At 40.5% G+C, this 20,439-nt stretch overlaps 1 protein-coding gene across 1 annotated transcript in view; it reads left to right on the top strand.

Annotated features, from left to right (window-relative positions):
• Positions 1-19,016, top strand: part of ERCC4 (ERCC excision repair 4, endonuclease catalytic subunit) — a 31,544-nt gene extending 12,528 nt beyond the window's left edge. Inside the window, exons 8-11 of the mRNA XM_066274813.1 lie at positions 1,391-1,988; positions 4,316-4,408; positions 11,336-11,448; positions 15,102-19,016. Coding sequence (XP_066130910.1) covers positions 1,391-1,988; positions 4,316-4,408; positions 11,336-11,448; positions 15,102-15,835 — 1,538 coding nt within the window. The 3' untranslated portion in view covers positions 15,836-19,016. The remainder of the gene's footprint in view (positions 1-1,390; positions 1,989-4,315; positions 4,409-11,335; positions 11,449-15,101) is intronic.
• The last annotated feature ends 1,423 nt before the right edge of the window (positions 19,017-20,439 follow it).

Raw genomic sequence — 20,439 nt, 5'->3', positions numbered from 1 at the left:
CAGTTGGCTCAGTGGTAGAGCATTGGCCCGACATATGGAAGTTTTGGGTTCGATTCCTGGGCAGGGCACACAGGAGAAGCACCCATCTGCTTCTTCACCCCTCCCATTCTCTCTCGCGCGTGCGTGCGCTCTCTCTCTCTCTCTCTCTCTCTCTCTCTGGGATAGCCATGGCTCGATTCATTCGAGCCCCAGACATTAAGGATGGCTCTATGGCCTTGACTCAGGCACTAAAATATATAGTTCGGTTGCCAAGCAACATAGCAGTGGCCCCAGATGGACAGAGCATCGCCGGTATAGAGCTTGCCAGTTAGATCCTGGTCAGGGTACATGCAGGAGTCTATCTCTCTGCCTCCCCAACTCTCACTTAATTAAAAAAAAAAAATAGAAAAAAAGAAGGAAAAAAATTATGTCTAACAGTCGCTATTAACTTCCGCATATTTCCTTTCAGGTTTTATTTTCTGTATTTTGTTTCACATTGTTAAAGTCATGTGTAGTTATAATTTCTGGATATAGAATTGATGAGTCAAATGATATTAACATTTTTTAAGTTCTTGAGACATATTACCATATTGATTTACAGAAAGTTTTTATCAACTTTTATTTCTTCTAGCAGTGTTAGAGTTTATTCCTTTTTCGCTTAGCTAACAATGACTAAAGTCTAGCAGTGTGTGTTTCCACATATATGTGTAATAATTTTATTAATTTGAGTGGAGGAAAATGTTATATTGTTTTACTTTTTGATATTTGATAAACTCAGTATTTTCTCAAATACATAACCTTTTTTGTGAATTGTCTTAGTTTCCTTTGCCAACTTGGGCTATCCCCTTAGTTTGTATCAGCTTTTTATATAGTAAGGACATTAACCTTTACCTTTGTTGCATAAAGTTGTTTTCTTTGTCTTTAATGTTTTGGAATTTTTTAGTGAGTAGTTTTCTATTCTTATAGAGTCATAAGATATCTTAACTTACAAATATCAATCTTCTCTGAGATTTCTTCCATTATTTTTAAGCCTAGAAAATTATCTGCAGCCAGACAGATAAAGAATAATCACCTTTTTTATAATTTAATATTTAATATTTGACTCTGTAATGCACTGGGAATTTATTTTGGTGTATGAGATCCTCTGGAAATTGCTAATTAAAAAGAGCTTCATTAAAGCCTCCATTATACCATGGCTATACTTTCATAAGACCTAGTATGTCTGGCTTCAACTTTACTCAAAGCTTTATGTAATCCTGCACTGAGACCCTTTTCAAACAAATTGTAAATGTGGTATCTTTGGCAGTAGGAAGTAAAATGTTTCTTTCTTGTGAGAAAGAGGGTAAGGGGCCCATGGGGAATAGGAAGACCCACAAGGTAATAGTAACATAACATTGTTTTCTGATTTTAGGTCAAGTACTTATTTGTGCAAGCGATGACCGCACGTGTTCCCAGCTGAGAGAGTACATTACTGTGGGAGCAGAGGCCTTCTTGCTGAGACTGTACAGGAAAGCCTTTGAGAAGGATAGCAAAGCTGAAGAAGTGTGGATGAATTTCAGAAAGGAGGATGGCTCAAAGAGAATGATGAAATCTAACAAAAGACCCAAAGACCCCCAGAGCAAAGAAAGACCTTCCACCAAAGAAAAGACTCTCAAAAAGAAAAAACGAAAGTTAACTTTAACTCAAATGATGGAGAAATCTGAAGAACTTGAAGAGGAAGGGGACGACAAGGAAGAATATTCTAGAGGCTTACACAGTAGCCCAGAAAACTGCCTACAAGAAATTAAGCACGAGGAGTTTGATGTAAACTTGTCATCTGATGCCGCTTACGGAATTCTGAAAGACCCCCTCACTATCATCCACCCCCTTCTGGGTTGTAGTGACCCCTACGCTCTGACAAGGGTACTCCACGAAGTAGAGCCAAGATATGTGGTTCTGTATGACGCAGAGCTAACGTTTGTTCGTCAGCTTGAAATTTACAGGGCAAGTAGGCCCGGAAAACCTCTCAGGCAAGTTATGAGGAATATGAACTATAGTATATCTTCAAGGCTTCAGTTCCACAGTTCTTTAGGAATTTAACCCAGAAGCTATACCAGTTGCATGCGGGTTTTCTATCTTTAACCTTCTGTATGGTGTCGGTTACATTGATGAAAGTTTACTTTGCTTTCTGATGAATCTGGGCACCTTGCATAAGAAGGCTACCCAGTGTAACACAACGGCGAACCCAGGGTACTGCTCGTGTTCTCGTTACTTGCTGCTCTACTGTTATGTACCGCATTCTTTATGCACTGGTTTGCGGCTTATGGGGTGCTCTAGCTGAACAAGTCTAGGAAACTTATACCATCTTAACTTTTCCCCCAAATTAATATAATTATAACTCAGCTACATAATTTCAGTGTTATAAAATGTCTTTCTTATAAATTTTAAGAAGTGACTCAGTTACATTATATTTGAGGGATTATTGTACTAAGTTTTCTTGAGTGTCAAGAAATATCAGATGAAAATTTTATAGAAATAACAGATGATAGAACAATGCCCCCCAAAGAATATAGTGTCCTGGCTCTCCAGTTATCTGAGAGGAAGTAAACAGCAAAATTAATATCCTGAACGTAGCCTGAACCAAAAACCAAGCCAGAAGAAAATTTTCTAGCGGTTTAACTAGTGCAGCTTTTCAGAGGAGAGATGAATAGAGGAAGCGGACCAGAAGTAATGCAGGATGAAGAGGTTAGATGAAGCTGGTAAAATAATTACAGGCTGGTAAACTTTTTATACTTTGCTATTGATCAACTCTGGAGATAGCTCGTCTGTTCTTTGTTGCCTGAGAATAAAATGGTGTGATATTTGCAAACACAGTGTCAGAATCAGAGGGGACCTGGGAATTCAGTTCTATCAGTGGGAAATTGAAGCCCACAAATAGCGAATGACTTGCCCTCAGCCACATGGCACATTCATGGGAGAGCTGAGTTCTCTGGATATTGTCTAATGATCTCTTCCCTGTTCACACATCAAAGAATCTAGGAAGATGAAATCTAAATGAAAAACTAAAGGCTAAAAAAGGAAAATATCTCTGATAGAAGGTGAAGAACAGGTACGGAAGAGATGTTCAATTCATTTAGCAACAAACAAGATAGAAAATCAGGCCTTTTTCTAAGAGAAGAAAATACAGTCTGTCTGTAAAGTCATGGTTCACTTTTGACCGGTCACAGGAAAGCAACAAAAGACGATAGAAATGTGAAATCTACACCAAATAAAAGGAAAACCCTCCCAGTTTCTGCAAGATGATGTGGCAGCATGTGCGCATGCGCAGATGATGATGTAACACCATGTATACAGCGGAGCAGCCCACGGCCATGCCAGTCGAGATGTGGATGGTACAGAGGAAAGTTCAGTGTGTTCTGTGGCTCACTAAATTCGAATCCGTGACCAAAGTGCAACATGAATATCGGCGCGTTTATAACGAAGCGCCACCACATAGGAATAACATTACTCGGTGGGATAAGCAGTTGAAGGAAACCGGCAGTTTGGTGGAGAAACCCCATTCTGGTAGGCCATCAGTCAGTGACGAGTCTGTAGAGGCTATACGGGATAGCTACCTAAGGAGCCCTAAAAAATCTGTGCGTGAGCCCACATCGAACTGCACTGAATAGGTATGAAACTGGGAGAGTTTTCCTTTTATTTGGTGCAGATTTCACATTTCTATCATCTTTTGTTGCTTTCCTGTGACCGGTCAAAAGTGCACCATGACTTTATGGACACACTGTATATCAAATTATTTCATGAGAAGCCTGATATAATCCATATGTCTTTAGTGTCTGTGTGTTTATATAAAATGTGTGATGGCTCAGTTCTGAATAAAAAGAACTGAGAAATTACTTGTGAAGTTAAAGTTCATATAGATTTTATTTGTTTATTTTTCACTAACAGGAACTTTCATAAGCTGGTTTTATAACTACTCTCCAGCTTTTTAAATGCTTGTCTGGCAGAGATGCAAAGAAAAATTGAAAAAAGAGAAGCCACTGAGATTTTGTGTTTTCTGATTTGTTTATAGTTATAAGGAAAGAATTATTCTTTCCCTCTAGTTATATTTCAGTGTTGACCTAAACTCTGTTCCTCCTCCTGGCAAAAGAAAAGAAGCTCGTGTGGTAATGAGACCTTTAACAGGTGGGTTTTAGGCGGCTTAATTTCAGTAAGGATGTGATTAATGGGACCTTTTATCTGTAGTCAAATATTTATTATTTGAGCACTACACATTGCTGATTTCAAATGCTATGCTCTTCCTTTCAGGGATTAAAAGTGATGTGTTTACAGTCTAAAAGAGTTCTGTCTTAACTTGCAGGGTTTACTTTCTTATATACGGAGGTTCGACCGAGGAACAACGCTATCTCACTGCTTTGCGTAAAGAAAAGGAAGCTTTTGAAAAACTCATAAGGTAATGCATAAATAGATGAGTGTGAAAGCGCAGACTATACTGGAGGCCTTTCAAGATCCAGAGGCTTACCTGGGTGGGGCCGGGGCTGCCACACAGCCCTCTGGACAGATGGAGACCAGAGGACGTTGGGAGGGATCACATCAGGATGAGCCAGGACAGAGCTCAGCATGTTTCCTTTTCCTCCTCCCTCTCTTCACCATCTTCAGTGGCTTCTCAGTGGTTTAATGGGACAGCAGAAATGTAAGGAGAACTGCCTTTCTGCTTTTAAAGAAATATAACCCAAAACATCAGAAATATAACGAAAACAGTACTCTTTTAGGAAATAGGTTCTGAAAGCTCCCTCTCCCATTTACAAATTTTCCCCCATTTCTCTGAATTCTGATTTTTTTTTCCCTCTTTGTACAACTTCCATTGTCTCTGGGGAGATGACTGCTGGGCTGTTTACTGGGAAATACTTTTATATCCCAGTCAGTTCAGATCAATAGAGTGCTCTGGGAAAATATTTTGGGAAAGATGTGACATTTGTGTGAACATATGTGCATATTTTTAAGAATGAGTGTCCTTTAATATTCTATATCCAAATAGAAAAAGTTTTGCATTTTAATATAAGGAAAGTTTCTAACTGAGATATTTACAAACTGCATGTGGCTACCTCTCACCCCAGCAAGTGTTTGAGAAGTCTGGTAACCTACTACCTGGGGCGTTGTCAAGGAGATCACAGCTTGGTGAGGGAAGGTGGATCAGATGATCTCTGAGGGGGCTCAGAAGCTAGGACAAGGGCTGGACGGGGCATCCTTGAGCCAAGGCAGAGAAAAGGTTAGACCAGAAAAGAGTATGACCTAGGCTGAGTGTGACCAGGCCAGACCCATCTTCCAAACCTCAGACATTGGTGATGTATCAATGGCAGTGAGAAGGCAGAGATCATTTTTAGTGGCAGTTAGCATGCAGTTAGCAAATCCCTTGACAAAATTTCAAGACACAACCACCCTTCAACACTAGCAGTGGACTCTCAGTAGATGCATAATATACATCTGCCCCAGTTTGTTCAGGGCAAGCATTCCTGGAAACAGGGATGATAACTGAGTCGGTACCATTGAGTCCCTGTGGAGGGACTCAGCATACTACATGGGCAGTACCATACCTTCCTTTCAAAGCCCCTGTGATTGCCATATACCTTGTTCGTGGATTCTTCCAGCTACTAGTCATACAGCTATTGGTCAGTTCTTTCAGCCTATACAAATATTTTTTTATTAAAATGCTCTGTGCAATGATTTATAATTTTTTTTCAGAAAGAGTTGTAACAAATAAGGTATTATACAAGCTATTTGTTCTTGTCCAAAGTTTTTAGTTCCTGTTTCTTTAGATCTTCACTTTCCCAGGACTCAGTCAACAGATATTTATTGAGCATCTTTTCTGTGCCAAGCCCTGTGCTAATATTAAAATGCTTGAGTTAGAGTGGTGCAGAAAGGGTCTCTGTCCTAGAGCTTGTCCTCCAGTGGAAAAGACCAATGATTGAGCATTACATTAATATTAGAATAAATATGCAGAGTACTGCTGGCTATGAAGGTAGAAGGGATGGGTGTAATGAGAGTGTGTTGGAGAGATTAGGGACAGCTTCACTGAAGAGTGATATTTAAGCTGATACATGAAAAATATGTGCTGCTTGTCAGGTAGACGAGATGGACAAGGGGGTTGTATGGACCAAGGGTGAAGGCTCAAAGGTATAATAAGGCTGTTAATAACTTAAGACTTGACTCTAAAGGCAATAAGACACCGTTGAAGAGTTCTGAGTAGGAAAGTGACATAAGTATATTTTCAAAGCTCTCTCTGGCATCAAAGTGAGGCATGGAGAGAGCAGGGAGGAGAGTCAGAAGGCTACTTACTGCAGTTGCCTGATAAGAAAAGGTGGTAGCCAAGATCCAGCTGAAGAGAAGAGAGGAATGGATTTAAGATCGTTAGGAGATGGAATCAGAGAATTGGTGCTACTGGATGTGAGCCAGTACCTCCTAAACATTCCTTCTTTTTGAAACATCCTTTGCCTAAGCCTTCACCAAGTTATAAATGAGAACATAAAGCTAAGATATTCAGATGAGGTTATTGGTGTTCATGCTGAGGATTCCCGAGACCCCCTAAGGGTCAGTGATTCACTATAAGGAACCACAGGAATCATAAAAACTGGTCCCTCACAGTTATGGTTTATTACTGCAACAGAATACCGATTAAAATCAGCTGAGGGAAAGGACACATGGGGCAAAGTCCAGGGAAAGCTAAGCTAAGCTTCTGGGTGTCCTCTCCCAGTGGAGTCACCCAGATGTTCTTAATTCTCCCAGCAGCAGTGCGTGACAGCACACACAGTGTAGTCAGTGGGACACTCACCTAAGCCTTGGGGTCAGTCACTTAGACACAGGCCTGGAGCATCCCTGGAGCAAAACCACATTTTAGCATAAAGCATCTGATCCAGCTGGTACTGTGTGGCCCCAGGCAGAATATTCCAGAGGCTCAGAGCTCAGCTCCCAGAAGCTGGCGGAGGGCCAGTCCGAAGGAGACAGACCTTTTGCCGGGTTTGAGCAGCCCAAGCCTGCTGAGTTCACCCTTTCTGCACAGTGTTGTAGCCCAGGAACCTGGATGAATGTGGAGAGGAGGGTGCCTGAGGAGGGGAGTTCTTATGCTCCAGGCTTCCTGCATGGGGCTGCCTCTTCTGGGACCACAGGGAACCCAACCTTTAAAGAGCTCTTTTAGTAGATGGAAACAAGGTGTTGGGGACCCCGTGTCATTCCCGGCTTATATAAGTGATTCTGCACATCAGAAGGCTCACTGATAGGGTGTGGATGAGACTGGCACTTGATGGAAATCTTACTCAGCAGAACCCAGAATATGGACTGTCTCCTACATTTCAGTCTGTGCAGTAATCTCCATAGCAGATTGTAATGTAATTTTATCTATGGTCTGGCATAATCCTCTATTTTTTTAGTGGTGATTGTCTGCTTATTATAAGTTAGGTCTTCCCATACTACATAGCAATCTGAGAATTACACTATTTAGCATCTTAAGATGTTTACTTTCCCAGAAAACCTGGGGAATTTGAGAAGTGTTTGTTTTGAAAAGGAAAATATACATGAGGTGCATTGCTGCAAGAACACTTGCACTGAACCTGTCCTTGGAGGAAAATTTACTGTCAGAGTCAGTGTGTGCTTTGCCAGGACCTCCATGGCTGATGTCAGAACAAAAGCAGTGCGACTGTTGAAAGTAACCCGGGAGAATGAATCACGAGAGCTGACAGCGAACGGCTTGTTTGACTGGACTGCGGATCAGTAGATTACAGATGAGGAAAAGGAAAAAAAAATTACACTTCTAAGTATTGATAATTAAATGCTCCCTGGGTAGAAAAATTAGTAACAACATTCTGAGTATACATAGTTTTGCAGAGGTCACTGCTTTTCAAAGGAAGGGGTAAGATTATCTGAAATGTTACAGTTAGAAAATATGATCACAAAATGGGTTAGCATGCGTGTTTGAATAAATGCTTCTGGTTCAGCGCCTTCTCCCTATAATGTCAGCTACGAGATGTTCAGGTAATCATTGAAGATGTTAAAGCAAAAAGAAAGAAACTTTAGTACTTTAGATTAAATGAAAATAGGAATCTGAATTTTTAGTTATTCTGTGTCTATCTCAGAGAGTAACTTTAATAATTATGCTCAATGTTGAAAGCAAGGGACTGAATATTTATAATTATGGTAAACTTCTGTTAAATTAATTTGAATTATTTATTAGGAAGACAATATTTTCTTTACAACTGTGGTTTCATTTCAGGAGTACTGAATATTTTTTTCTCAGATACAATTTGCAGTTATAACATTTCATGGTAAACTAGACTATATCATTAAACAATATTAATTGAAACAGTTGTGGAATCATTTGAAAGTAATCTTCAGTTATTTAGCATAATTATGGATAATTAGGGTATGAGGTTACCACATTCTAAGACACTTAGAATAACAGCTAACCTTTATATAGTGCTTACTGCAGGCCAGCCACTGTCTGAGTGCCTTACATAGAATGTGTAAACCTTATAACAGCCTTTTGACATAGGATTCATTATTATCCCCATTTTTCAGTTGAAATCGAGGCACTGAGACATTAAATGACTTGCCTAAGGCTGCACTACCAGTAATCGGTTTCAAATCTAGGACATAAGGATCATCCAGAGCAGGCGTCCCCAAACTTTTTACATAGGGGGCCAGTTCTCTGTCCCTCAGACCATTGGAGGGCCAGAGTATAAAAAAAACTATAAACAAATCCCTATGCACACTGCACATATCTTATTTTTAAGTAAAAAAACAAAACGGAAAAAATACAATATTTAAAATAAAGAACAAGTAAATTTAAATCAACAAACTGACCAGTATTTCAATGGGAACTATGCTCCTCTCACTGACCACCAATGAAAGAGGTGCCCCTTCCGGAAGTGCGGCGGGGGCCAGATAAATGGCCTCAGGGGGCCGCATGTGGCCCGCGGGCCGTAGTTTGGAGACCCCTGATCCAGAGGCTACCTTGTAACCATGCTATCCAGCACTCACAGATTAAAAATCAACCAGGAGGCTGGAGTACCCCCTATGTGATTGTAGTTTAGCCAGTAAAGTATAGAAGTAGCGAGAGAAATCTCTAATGTTAACCCAAATGATAAAGAAAAAGAAATATAAGAACTAATTTTTTTTGAATGATTGGTCCTTTGTCTTCAATTGGTCCTTTGTCTTCATTACTGTCTAGTATAAGTAATGGAACAGTAATGAGTGGCCACCAGTGCCACTGTCATTGCAGAGCAGGCAACACTTGACACTGGCATTGAGAATAATGAGGGAAAATAGAACTGGGACTATTGTCTACCACCTTGTGATCTATGTATAACATGCTGTACTGATTATAACTGTACATTTGTATATCATTTCAAATACTATAGAAATTGAAATTATAATTACTGTTCTTTAATGGTATCATTTAGTGGTGCCCTGCTCTAAAACGTCCTTTATTGTCCACAGTGGTTGGAGAATTGGTCCATCTGTTTCCATTTCTTTCCATTGGAAAATCTTTTTTGTTTTAACCCTTGTTGAAACAATTAGTTAATATTGAAGATTCCCCTTCTGTTTCACCTTACCCTAGTGTCTTTGGTGGCAGTTTGTCCCACACTGTATTTTTCCCCATAGTTGAATTGTCCCCTCAGCTCAGTTGCAAGCCCTATAAGGGAAGAGAATAGCCTTCTACGTCTTTTCTGATCAGACACACAACACATGCTGTTTCATGAATTGAATATAACATACTTTACTGGTTTTGAAAAATAAAACTGTAGCAAACCGGTTTACTCTTTGGTTACTGACGATCTTGTCATGGTTATAGTTCTGATTATAAATCTTCGCTGTGATTGTGCAGTCCTGTTAATCTACCAGGTATAATGAACTGAGCTACCTTGAAGACAGGAATTACTGTGTAACCATATTTATATCCAGAGTACTTAGCACAGCACACTGGGGCACTCAGGAAATGCACTTCAAGTAAATGCACCAGGGAGGCAATCAGTGATGCTCCACCTCACAGCCTGAGCTGTTGACTTGTCTGTTAAATCTCTGTTGGAAATTTGCTTCCTTGAATTAACCCTGATTTTTTTTTTTTTTTTTTTTTTTGGTATTTTTTCGAAGCTGGAAACGGGGAGGCAGTCAGACAGATTCCTGCATGCGCTTGACTGGGATCCACCCGGCATGCCCACCAGGGGGCGATTCTCTGCCACAATCAGAGCCATTCTAGCGCCTGAGGCAGAGGCCACAGAGCCATCCTCAGCGCCTGGGCAAACTTTGCTCCAGTGGAGCCTTGGCTGCGGGAGGGGAAGAGAGAGACAGAGAGGAAGGAGAGGGGGAGGGGTGGAGAAGCAGATGGGTGCTTCTCCTGTGTGCCCTGGCCAGGAATCAAACCCGGGACTCCTGCACTCCAGGCCGATGCTCTACCACTGAGCCAACTGGCCAGGGCCAACCCTGATTTTTTAAATTCAAAGTTCTATTGTGGATGTTTTCATTTTCTAAAGTCCTTGATTTTTAACCGTTCCTATATATGATTATTCTGAAAATATTAGAATATAAGTGATTTAAATTATTTTTAATGCTCTATAACACATTAGCATATTTTTTATTAAAAGTCTTAATAATCTCGGCATTTTTTACATGCTTGTCTCATGTCTGAAAGTATTTGAAGGACGCATAGAAGAAAATAAGGCCCTGGCTGGTTGGCCCAGTGGTAGAGCATCGGCCCAGCTGTGGAGTCCAGGATTCAATTCCCAGTCAGGGCACACAGGAGAGGTGACCATCTGCTTCTCCACCCCTCCCCCTCCTCCTTCTCTCTCTCTCTTTCTTTTTCCCTCACACAGCCATGGCTTGAATGGTTCAAGCAAGTTGGTCCTGGGCACTGAGGATGGCTCCATGGCCTCACCTCAGACACTAAAATAGCTCGGTTGCCAAGCAATGGAGCAGTGGCCCCAGATGAGCAGAGCATCACCTGGTAGGGGGCTTGCCAAGTGAATTCCGGTCCCAGCGCATGTGGAGTTGTCTGTCGACCTCTCTGCCTCTCACTTAATAATAAAGGAAAGGAGGGAGGGAAAGAGAGAGAGAGAGAAAGGAAAGGAAGGGAAAGAGGGAGGGAGGGAAGGAAGGAAAAGAAAACTACCACCTTTTTTAACTGGAAGACAGATGGGAAGCAGTACTCAACCAAAAAACTTCCTCCTTTACTCATCACTTGTCTGGGCATACTGACTTCTGACATATTTCTTGTATTCTCCTTTACCACTACAGACACATGAATCATTTTCTATATTATAATTTATCAAAGATTAAAATCTGGAATTTCTAAATTAGTTCAAAAAATGTGTAAAATGTGTTTCTCTCCCAGGGAAAAGGCCAGCATGGTTGTTCCTGAAGAAAGAGAAGGCAGAAACGAAACAAACCAGGACCTGGTAAGAGGCTCCGTGTCTACAGGCGTTCCCACTGACACTCGGAAAGCCGGTGAGTCCTGCCCTCCTGCCGCTGCTGACGAGGCTGAGAGGTCCAGAGTTTCTCTGCAGACTTGCTTTTTCTCAGCAAACTTAAAAATGGATGTCTGCTTCCATACCCTGGTCTCAACTCTGCCATTAACCATGTGTCCTTCCTGAGCCTACGGCTCCCAGTGGTGGGATTCAAATAGTTTAGTTAACCAGTTCTCTGTCCGAGTGACCATTTTAAATATAAAGAAAGTATACCAAAAAAAAAAGTACCAAAAAGTAGTTTATTATTTCATACATTTAATGCTTTAATAAGAACAATAAAAGAGCTACATAAAACTAGATTATAAGAAAGCTTTAAACTATTAATGAAAAAATATTAAATAATACCTGACAAGGCCTGACCTGTGGTGGCGCAGTAGATCAAGCATTGACCTGGAATGCTGAGGTCGCCGGTTCAAAACCCTGCACTTGCCTGGTCTAAGGCACATACAGGAGTTGATGCTTCCTGATCCTCCCCTCCCTCTCTCTCTCTCTCTCTCTCTCTCTCTCTCTCTATCTCTATCTCTATCTCTCACTCTGTATTCTCTAAAATGAATAAATAAATAAAAATAATTTTAAAAATAATAATACCTGACAAAAAAAACAATAAAACTGTTATTTAAGATATTTCCATATTGCTTCTTGATTGGCATCCTCACTTGCAAGTTTTTTCTTTTTTTTTTTTTTGCAATTTTTTTTCACTTATGGACATTACTACTGGCACTTAGAATACGCTGTTGCACAGATGAACGTTAAAAAAGAGTAAGGAATGTAGGTAAATTTGTGATTTCCACATTGGGCGGCTGCCCAGGCGTCCACCTTAGAACCCTGATTACAAGTGCCATTTTAACAACCAGTTCTCTGAACTCAACGAAAAATTGGGTATTGGTTCTGCCGAACCGGTGGGAACCAGCTGGATCCCACCACTGAAGCCTCCTTATCTGTAATGTAAGTGGGGATGTGTTTGCTGCACCCCAGCTTGGAAATTAGTTATGTACCAGCATTGCTTTTAAATAGGGTTGGTTGAGACTCTGAATGTACTTTTGCAAAGAAACTTTGTAAATCGTGATTAGGTTCTTATCTAAACTGGAAGAAGCCAGTTTAAGCAGAGGCAAGTAGACAGAGTTGTTTGAGGTGCATTCCCACTTGTCTCTGGGTGCATTTGTTGCTTCTTGCCACCTGTCCAGTCCCAGCTGATGGTGCTCTCGTTGCTGTGCCGTCTCCGAACTGTGGCTGACCACCAAGACCTGCTGGATGCCAAGCGCACCGTGACCCAGGAGTAACCATTTCCCATTCCCATGTCCCATGTCCCATTTCCCATTTCCCCCTGGCAGCAGCTGAGATGTGCCAAGTGACACAAGAAAAGCAATATGATTGAGTTGATTTAACCTTTGGTGAGGTCAAGCACAGTTAGAGCAGTGGGTCTCAGAATTTAGTATGATTAAGAATAACCTCAGGTGTTTGTTAAAACTGTCGATGTACAGGCCTCAGTTCATAGACATTCCAATTCAGCACATCTGAAATGGCATCATTGTCTCAGGGGCTTCTGATGGAAGTGGTCCTTGGATCAGCCTTTGACAAACAACGCCTCAGAGCATCTAGGTCTTTTGGAAAAAAAGTCCTATTAACTTGAACAGGTTAGTGACATTTCATGCAGAACTTCAGAATGTAAGGCAGTAGAAGGAAGATAGATGTGGACATGCAGGTACCGCTCAGAAAGCTGCTCACAGAAGTCTGACCTTTTAAGTCCAGTCCTCCAAGCCCTGTGTTCATTTCCTCTGATTGCTATAACAAATTACCACAAACTCAGTGGCTTGAAACAACACACGTTTATTATGTTACAATTATTATCTTGCATCTCCAAAGTCCAGTGGTTCTCACTGGGCTGAAATGAAGGTGTTGGCAGGGTTACATTCCTTCTGGAGGCTGGAGGGGAGAATCCCTTTTCTTTTCCGTTTCTAGAGGCTGTCTGCATTCCTTGGCTTGTGGCCCCCTTCACTACCTTCAAAGCCAGAAGTTCCAACTCTAACTCTCCTACTGTTTCACTTAAAAGGAACTTTGGGCCTGCCTGGGTAATGCTGAGTAATCTCCCAATCTTAAAATCTGTAATTTAATCACATTTTCAAAGTCCCTGTTGTCATGTAGAGTCACATATTTATAGGTCCCAGGGTTTAGGACATGGCCATCTTTATGGGCCATTATTCTGCCTGCTACAACCCTGGTAAAGTCCTAAATCAGAAGCAAATGTGAGCTTATTAGAAATGCAAAGCCTTAGACCCCATCCCAGACTGACTATAAGTATTGGCAAAAGTAGGTTTACAGTTCTGATACAAACAAATAATATAATAATGAATAATAATACAAGTATAAACTCTGTGATTCACATTCTCATAGCTGTAAACCTACTTTTGCCCACCCCGTATAGAATTTGCTTTTTACTGTATGATTTTATTAATATGTAGGATATAAAACCAAAAGTAACAAAAACAAAAAAACAGGCCCTGGCTGGTTGGCTCAGCGTGTGGAAATCCCAGGTTCGATTTTCTGCCAGGGCACACAGGAGAAGCGCCCATCTGCTTCTCTATCCTTCTCCCTCTCCTTCCTCTCTGTCTCTCTCTTCCCCTCCTGCAGCCACTGGAGCATAGTTGGCCCAGGCGCTGAGGCACTGAGGTTGCAACAGAATATCGCCCCAGAGGGGCAGAGCATCGCCCCCTAGTGGGCATGCCCGGTGGATCCCGGTCGGGTACATGTGGGAGTCTGTCTGACTGCCTCCCTGCTTCTCACTTCAGAAAAATACAAAAACAAAACAAAAAAAACTAACAAACTCATAGACCCAGGCAACAAATATGGGGGTTACCGGTAGGGAAGAGGTAGGGGGAGGTGAGAGAGGTAAAAGTGGCCCAATATATGGTGACCAAAGAACACTAGACATTGGATGCTGAGCACAATAGAGTATGTATTATGGAATCATACACCTGAAACATAATATTAAGTAGTGCTACCCCAATAAATCTAATTTTAAAAATAGTAAATGTAGGTGGTAGGAATTAAAAAACAAAAAAGGAGCTTGCTCTTGAACTCGATCCTGGATGACTCACATGCACATTAGAGTGTGGGAGCCCTGTGCTACAGTGTTCTTGTTTTCCTACCCTCTTCCGCTCGCCCGTCTTTGGATTCATTGATGCAAGCTCTCAGAGCTTCATAATTATTCACAGCAGCTCATAAGGCAGTCCTTCCAGTGAGCATTTTTAGGCAGCTCCTGTGTGCTGGGCTTTGTCCTTGGAATTGGGATTTTAGTGACGAGTGAATTGTGGTCAGTGCAGCGGTAAGGAACTGTAGGGGAAACTACAGAGGGAAATGATAGCAAGGGCTGCTGTGTATGAGTCATTCATTGTAAGTTAAGGAACTGCCCGTTGATTCTAACTTTCCTATTAGTTCTATTTAGTTTAAGAGAAATTGCCTTTACTTTGTAAATTAAGTCTTTTGGAAAAATGTAATAATAACACAGTGTTATATAACCATGCATCATAGATTAACAAAAGAAACTTACTTTTAACCTTTAATTGTTATAGTCCATCTTTGCAAATTCTTCCTCAGTGACATTAATTATCATAAAATGCTACTATTTCTTACTAGGTGGCCAGGAGCAGAAAGGTGTACAGCAAACCATAGTGGTGGATATGCGTGAGTTTCGAAGTGAACTCCCATCTCTGATCCATCGTCGGGGCATTGACATTGAGCCGGTGACCTTGGAGGTTGGAGATTACATTCTGACTCCAGAAATGTGCGTGGAGCGCAAGAGCATCAGTGATCTGATCGGCTCTTTAAACAATGGGCGCCTCTACAGCCAGTGCATCGCCATGTCCCGCTACTACAAGCGGCCAGTGCTTCTGATAGAGTTCGACCCCAGTAAGCCTTTCTCTCTCATTGCCCGAGGTGCCTTCCATCAGGAGATCTCCAGCAACGACATTAGTTCCAAGCTCACCCTCCTCACCCTCCACTTCCCCAGACTCCGGATTCTCTGGTGCCCCTCCCCTCACGCCACCGCCGAGTTGTTTGAGGAGCTGAAACAGAGTAAGCCGCAGCCTGATGCAGCGGCAGCCATGGCTGTTACAGCAGATTCGGAAACCCTCCCGGAGTCAGACAAGTATAATCCGGGCCCCCAGGACTTCTTGTTAAAAATGCCAGGGGTGAATGCCAAAAACTGTCGCTCCCTGATGAGCCACGTCAAGAACATTGCAGAATTAGCAAGCCTGTCACAAGACAGGCTCGGGAGTATTCTGGGGAATGCTGCAAATGCTAAACAGCTTTATGACTTCATTCACTCCTCTTATGCAGAGATTCTATCTAAAGAGAAAATGAAAAAATGAACAATGTTGGCTATTTTCTGATCCCGTGACTGTGCTTCTCAACTGCTCTTTGCCAGCCATAATAGGTCATTATTAATCATTAGCTCAGTATTCCATTCTCTCCCAATGTTTTTAATGATTGTACTGTCTGTTTCCTAGTTCAAGGGATCGGAAGTCAAGGTTCCTCCCTGAACTTTGCTTTTAGGCATCTTCTTAAGGTTCCCATGCCAGCCCTCCTCCCCCCCTCCCCCCACGCTGTCCAGGCCAGGCTTCCTGTGTTCGGTTTCTAAATGAGGTTTGTCATATGTCAGTGTCAGGTCAAGTGTCTGGATGCGCTTGTAGAAGGCCACTTTTGAGGCCAGCCGAAATTGCCATCTTCTATACAATCATGTTCTTACCCTGTGTCTGCAGAGGGCCCCGCCCTGAACACTGAGAGGGTACCATCTCTGCCATTCCACCCACCAGTTTCTCCCCACCACGTCTCCCCCAACCGCCTACTTCTCCCACCTGTCTGCTCTAAGCAAACTCATGGGGACTTCCTCCTACTGACTTAAGACAACCACCTCTCAAACTAGCTGATGCATTTCTGGTCACCTGACTAGATGTAGATGTAGCACTCAATTGTTCAAAACCATTATTTTTAAAACAAAATGAATTACCTATTTACATAGTTTTATGGTGTAGATGAGGAACCCTTAGAATTCTCAGTTTTCACTGAGATATTTAACCTAAAGATTTAGTTTTTCCTCCTTAAATTGAGATTAAAGGACTGTAAGTAAATGGAAAATCAATGCATAGGTTACCATATTTTTCACTCCATAAGATGCACTTTTTTCCCCCAAAAGTGGAGGGGAAAATGCCTGTGTGTCTTATGGAACAAAAAATACGGTATTTTATTATTTTAACGCACCCTTTGGTTCAGAATATTTTTTTTCTTATCTTCTTCCTTAAAACCCCAGGTGTGTCTTATGGTAAAGTACGTTTTATGGAGCAAAAAATACGGTATATAAAAATTCTTAAAGAAAACAATCTCATTCTAAACCTGCTAGTTGATTCCATTTAGCTTTGTGCCGAGCTGTACATAAGCGGCATTCATAGCATCTTTGTGCAGTTTTTAAACTTTTATATTTAAACATTATTAACTTAGGTACTATTCACATATTTAGTAATGAGGAGTAAATTTTCTCCCTCAACAGCTGATATAGACGTCAGTTCCGCTCGCCATAGCATGCAGTGTAGTGCTTTATCAGTGTCAGCCATGTTTTTGTCACTCTGTTTGAACTCAGAGGAGGCAGTGGACCAGGTAACACAAAATGGTCTTCACATTTAACAAAAGTACTTTTAACTGTCCTCTTCAAACTGAACCATACTGACTCCTCAACTTCTTGGTATGTCAGTGTATGTCAAATACGGTTAAAGTATACGTGGCTTTTGAACTCTCTGCAAGGGTACTGCAAGAATGAATTGAGGGTATCAGAGAGCCCCCTACTGGTTATTATTGAACTCTGTACAGTGACTTGAAGAGTAGAGAAGAGAACAATAAACAAAAATTAGTTTAAGGTCAAATAAAGGCTTGGGCTACCAATTTTGTCCTAGGCTTAAAAATATGCCCTTGAGAGTAGGAAAAAATGTCCCAAACACATGTTAACTTTCACTTGTGTGTGTATTGCTTTATCTAAGAGTTCAGCCATAGTTAACAGTATAATATAATAGGCATACCACCTCAAAGTCATAGTTATTATCATTTTTCTTCATCCTATTCTAGCACATTTGCTTGAGGTATGTAATTTCTGTTTCTTCTTGTATAATTCCATCTGCTTTTATTCTTTCATTACATAAAAGGGAAAATCTAACAGAGCACATTCTTTGTTAAGGGTTTTATTTCTATTTAAGTTTTTTTTTTAAAAAAAGCTTTTCTTAAAGCTACCATTTTAGACAATCCTAGTTATTAGTACAATCGCAGTAACAGTGTTAGTTTAATTGAGAAAGCCAGTGTCCTTTGACTTTCAAATTCTGTTATTTGCCGCTGTACCTAGTGGACAATTTGAAGGTGGTGCACGCACCTCATGTGTTTGAATTATGAATGATACTTTCTAATGAACTTAGATATGGTCATTATAGATGAAAGGCTCTGTCTCACTGACACTCTCCAAGCTAAATACATATTTATATTTTAATATGTCTCCAGCTGTGGAATACCTTTAATACAACCATCAAGTATTTACTTTTATCAAATATTTTTAGAAGTTTTTACAGTCCGGCAAAGGAACTAGAACTGCACAGTTATCAATTACTGTATCATTTTATTTTCTAGCATCAGTTTGTTTTTCCTTTAAAATAATAAATATCCAGTGTACATATGAACTCATGCTTAGCGTTTTTAAAACTTTGTTTTAAAACTTGAAATCTGCATTATTCTATTTTGTAAGATTTTTACATAAACATTTGAGTATATGAAATGTGAGAAATTGGTTTTGTTTGCTTAAACCAGTGTGCTTTATATTTCCTTAAAATTATACAAGAAGAAATCACTTTTAGTAGTGGCCATGAATAACGTCCTTTTGGCAATGAGTTGCTGTTTCTTCAATCTGAGGCTCAGCATGTCTACATATGTTTCAGTACAGAATGCCGCTTCCCAGCTCATGAGGGACTAAAAGTAATTGTCCCGCTCATCAACACATTGGAACCCAGAGGGTTAAGTCCAGATGTAGTTGTGTTGAGAGTATAAGATTAATAAGTGGCCTTGAGCAGGAAAACCTGCACTGAAGCCAGTCAGAAGGAGTGGGTGGGGGCAAAGAGGCAGACATTATTAGTCTTTGCTTTTGTTTTTCAAGCATAATTGGATTTTCCTTTGGCTCAGAAAACTCTTTAGGGAAAGTCTCTCCTCTCTGGTGTCCAGTTTAACTTAGAAATGTCCTCTTAAAAACCAACTTTGTAAGAAAATTCTTTTCTCAGACTTGAGTATATGAAAATTTATCCAGACTTCCACACAAATCATTTTTCTTCATTATTTTGTTTTATATTTTGGTTTTATAGCTCTTTCCTGTTTGATTCTCAGCTTCAGCACGTAATTTACTGTCTTTAGCCACAGGTTTCTGGTGGCCTGCAACACTGTTGTCTTTGTGATTTAAGGGTTTGTAAGCCAAAATTTGGATGGGATGGAGACATAACTGATTTATATCAATTTGTAACAGAGTTGATGTGTTTCTAATAAAATGTGTATTTATTCAGTATTTTCCTCAGCATCCTGTGGGCAAAGTAAAAATAACAATGTATACTGAAAGGGCATAAATTCCCAGTGCATTATATTTGCCATTGTGTTAGTAAACATAACTTTTGATTCAGAGAATACTTACTTTGGTTTTTTGTTGTTCTGTAGAATAAATGATTAAAGCTGGATGCCCTTTGAACCACTGCTCATGTGCTTGACCTGCTTGGTACACCCACTTTCTAAGGTTTCAGTATGCTTTTCTTTTGGTTGGTTTTTTATTTTGTAGCAATTCTCCTTAAGGAAGAAAGAAAAACTATTCTCGTTCTGAAAATACTCATTTGTTGACATGTAATGAATATGTGGTGAGCACATGGCTTGGGCCGTCTTAAATCAACTGAGATTAATTTCCTGCCTCCCTCCACTCATACATTTTTGTTCCTCTAATATCAAAGTTGAAAGAAGCAAATTATCCTTTTGACACATCTAGATTCTAGTAATCCCTTAACAAGTTTAATTATTAGTTAACTAATTGGCTTCATTCTAGGATTTAATTATTTTTGCTTCAGCTTCAAACTGTAGAACCAAATCCCAAATCCCTTTTTAACAAGGCGTAAGACATTATTTCTCAAAATGTTGTAATGTCGTAATAAAGATGGCTAAAATAATTAACCCTTTCTTAGTAGTCGTAATATAACTTAGATTTATTGAGAGCCTGTGTGTTATCTCAATTAATCCCCATAACAAAGCTATAAAGGTACTACTATTTAAAATCTTCTATTACACCAGTAAAACTGAGGCACAGAGACGTTAAGTAATTTGCCCAAGGTAACCCAGTAGTTAATGATGGAACAAACCACCATTGAACCCAAGGGTCTGACTCCAGTGTCCATGATGAAACACTGATGGTGAGTGGTGGGAGGAGAGGATGGGAGACTGGTTAGTGTCCACTTTTATGTATCTCATTACAGATGTGTCATTGAAGAAGAAACTGGTTTGTTTTCATGGTCTCTTAGTTAATAGTGTCAAGAGCAAGTACGCACAATTTGGAAAGAGGTCAGAGAATCCTGAGTCCCCTCTCTGGGAAGAGCTGGGTGTTGGCTAGCAGCCTGTGCTTCCTGGCGATGATCTGATTTTCTAGGCTGTCAACCTTTTGCTGACTGATGAGGAAGGCTATCTGCAGCTTTTTAAGAATAGATAGGTTAACTTGTAGAAAACTCAGTAGTGGAATAGGAATCCCCACTTTTCAAAAGTTCACATTACGCCAGTTAGCTTTTATAAAAGACCTTCACAGTACCTGTTTTTGTTAACCGAGAGAAATCCAGATGATTTTTACTTTTACAGGAAAAGGCAAAAAGCAAACATAGAGTTTAGTATTTGTTTTGCAGCAAGCTGTTATAAAATCAACAGGTACCCC

The sequence above is a fragment of the Saccopteryx bilineata genome, chromosome 4 (genome assembly GCF_036850765.1).
Source record: "Saccopteryx bilineata isolate mSacBil1 chromosome 4, mSacBil1_pri_phased_curated, whole genome shotgun sequence".
Classification (NCBI taxonomy): domain Eukaryota; kingdom Metazoa; phylum Chordata; class Mammalia; order Chiroptera; family Emballonuridae; genus Saccopteryx; species Saccopteryx bilineata.
Note: the sequence above shows the minus strand (reverse complement) of the source record. Positions and strands in the feature narration are given on the sequence as shown.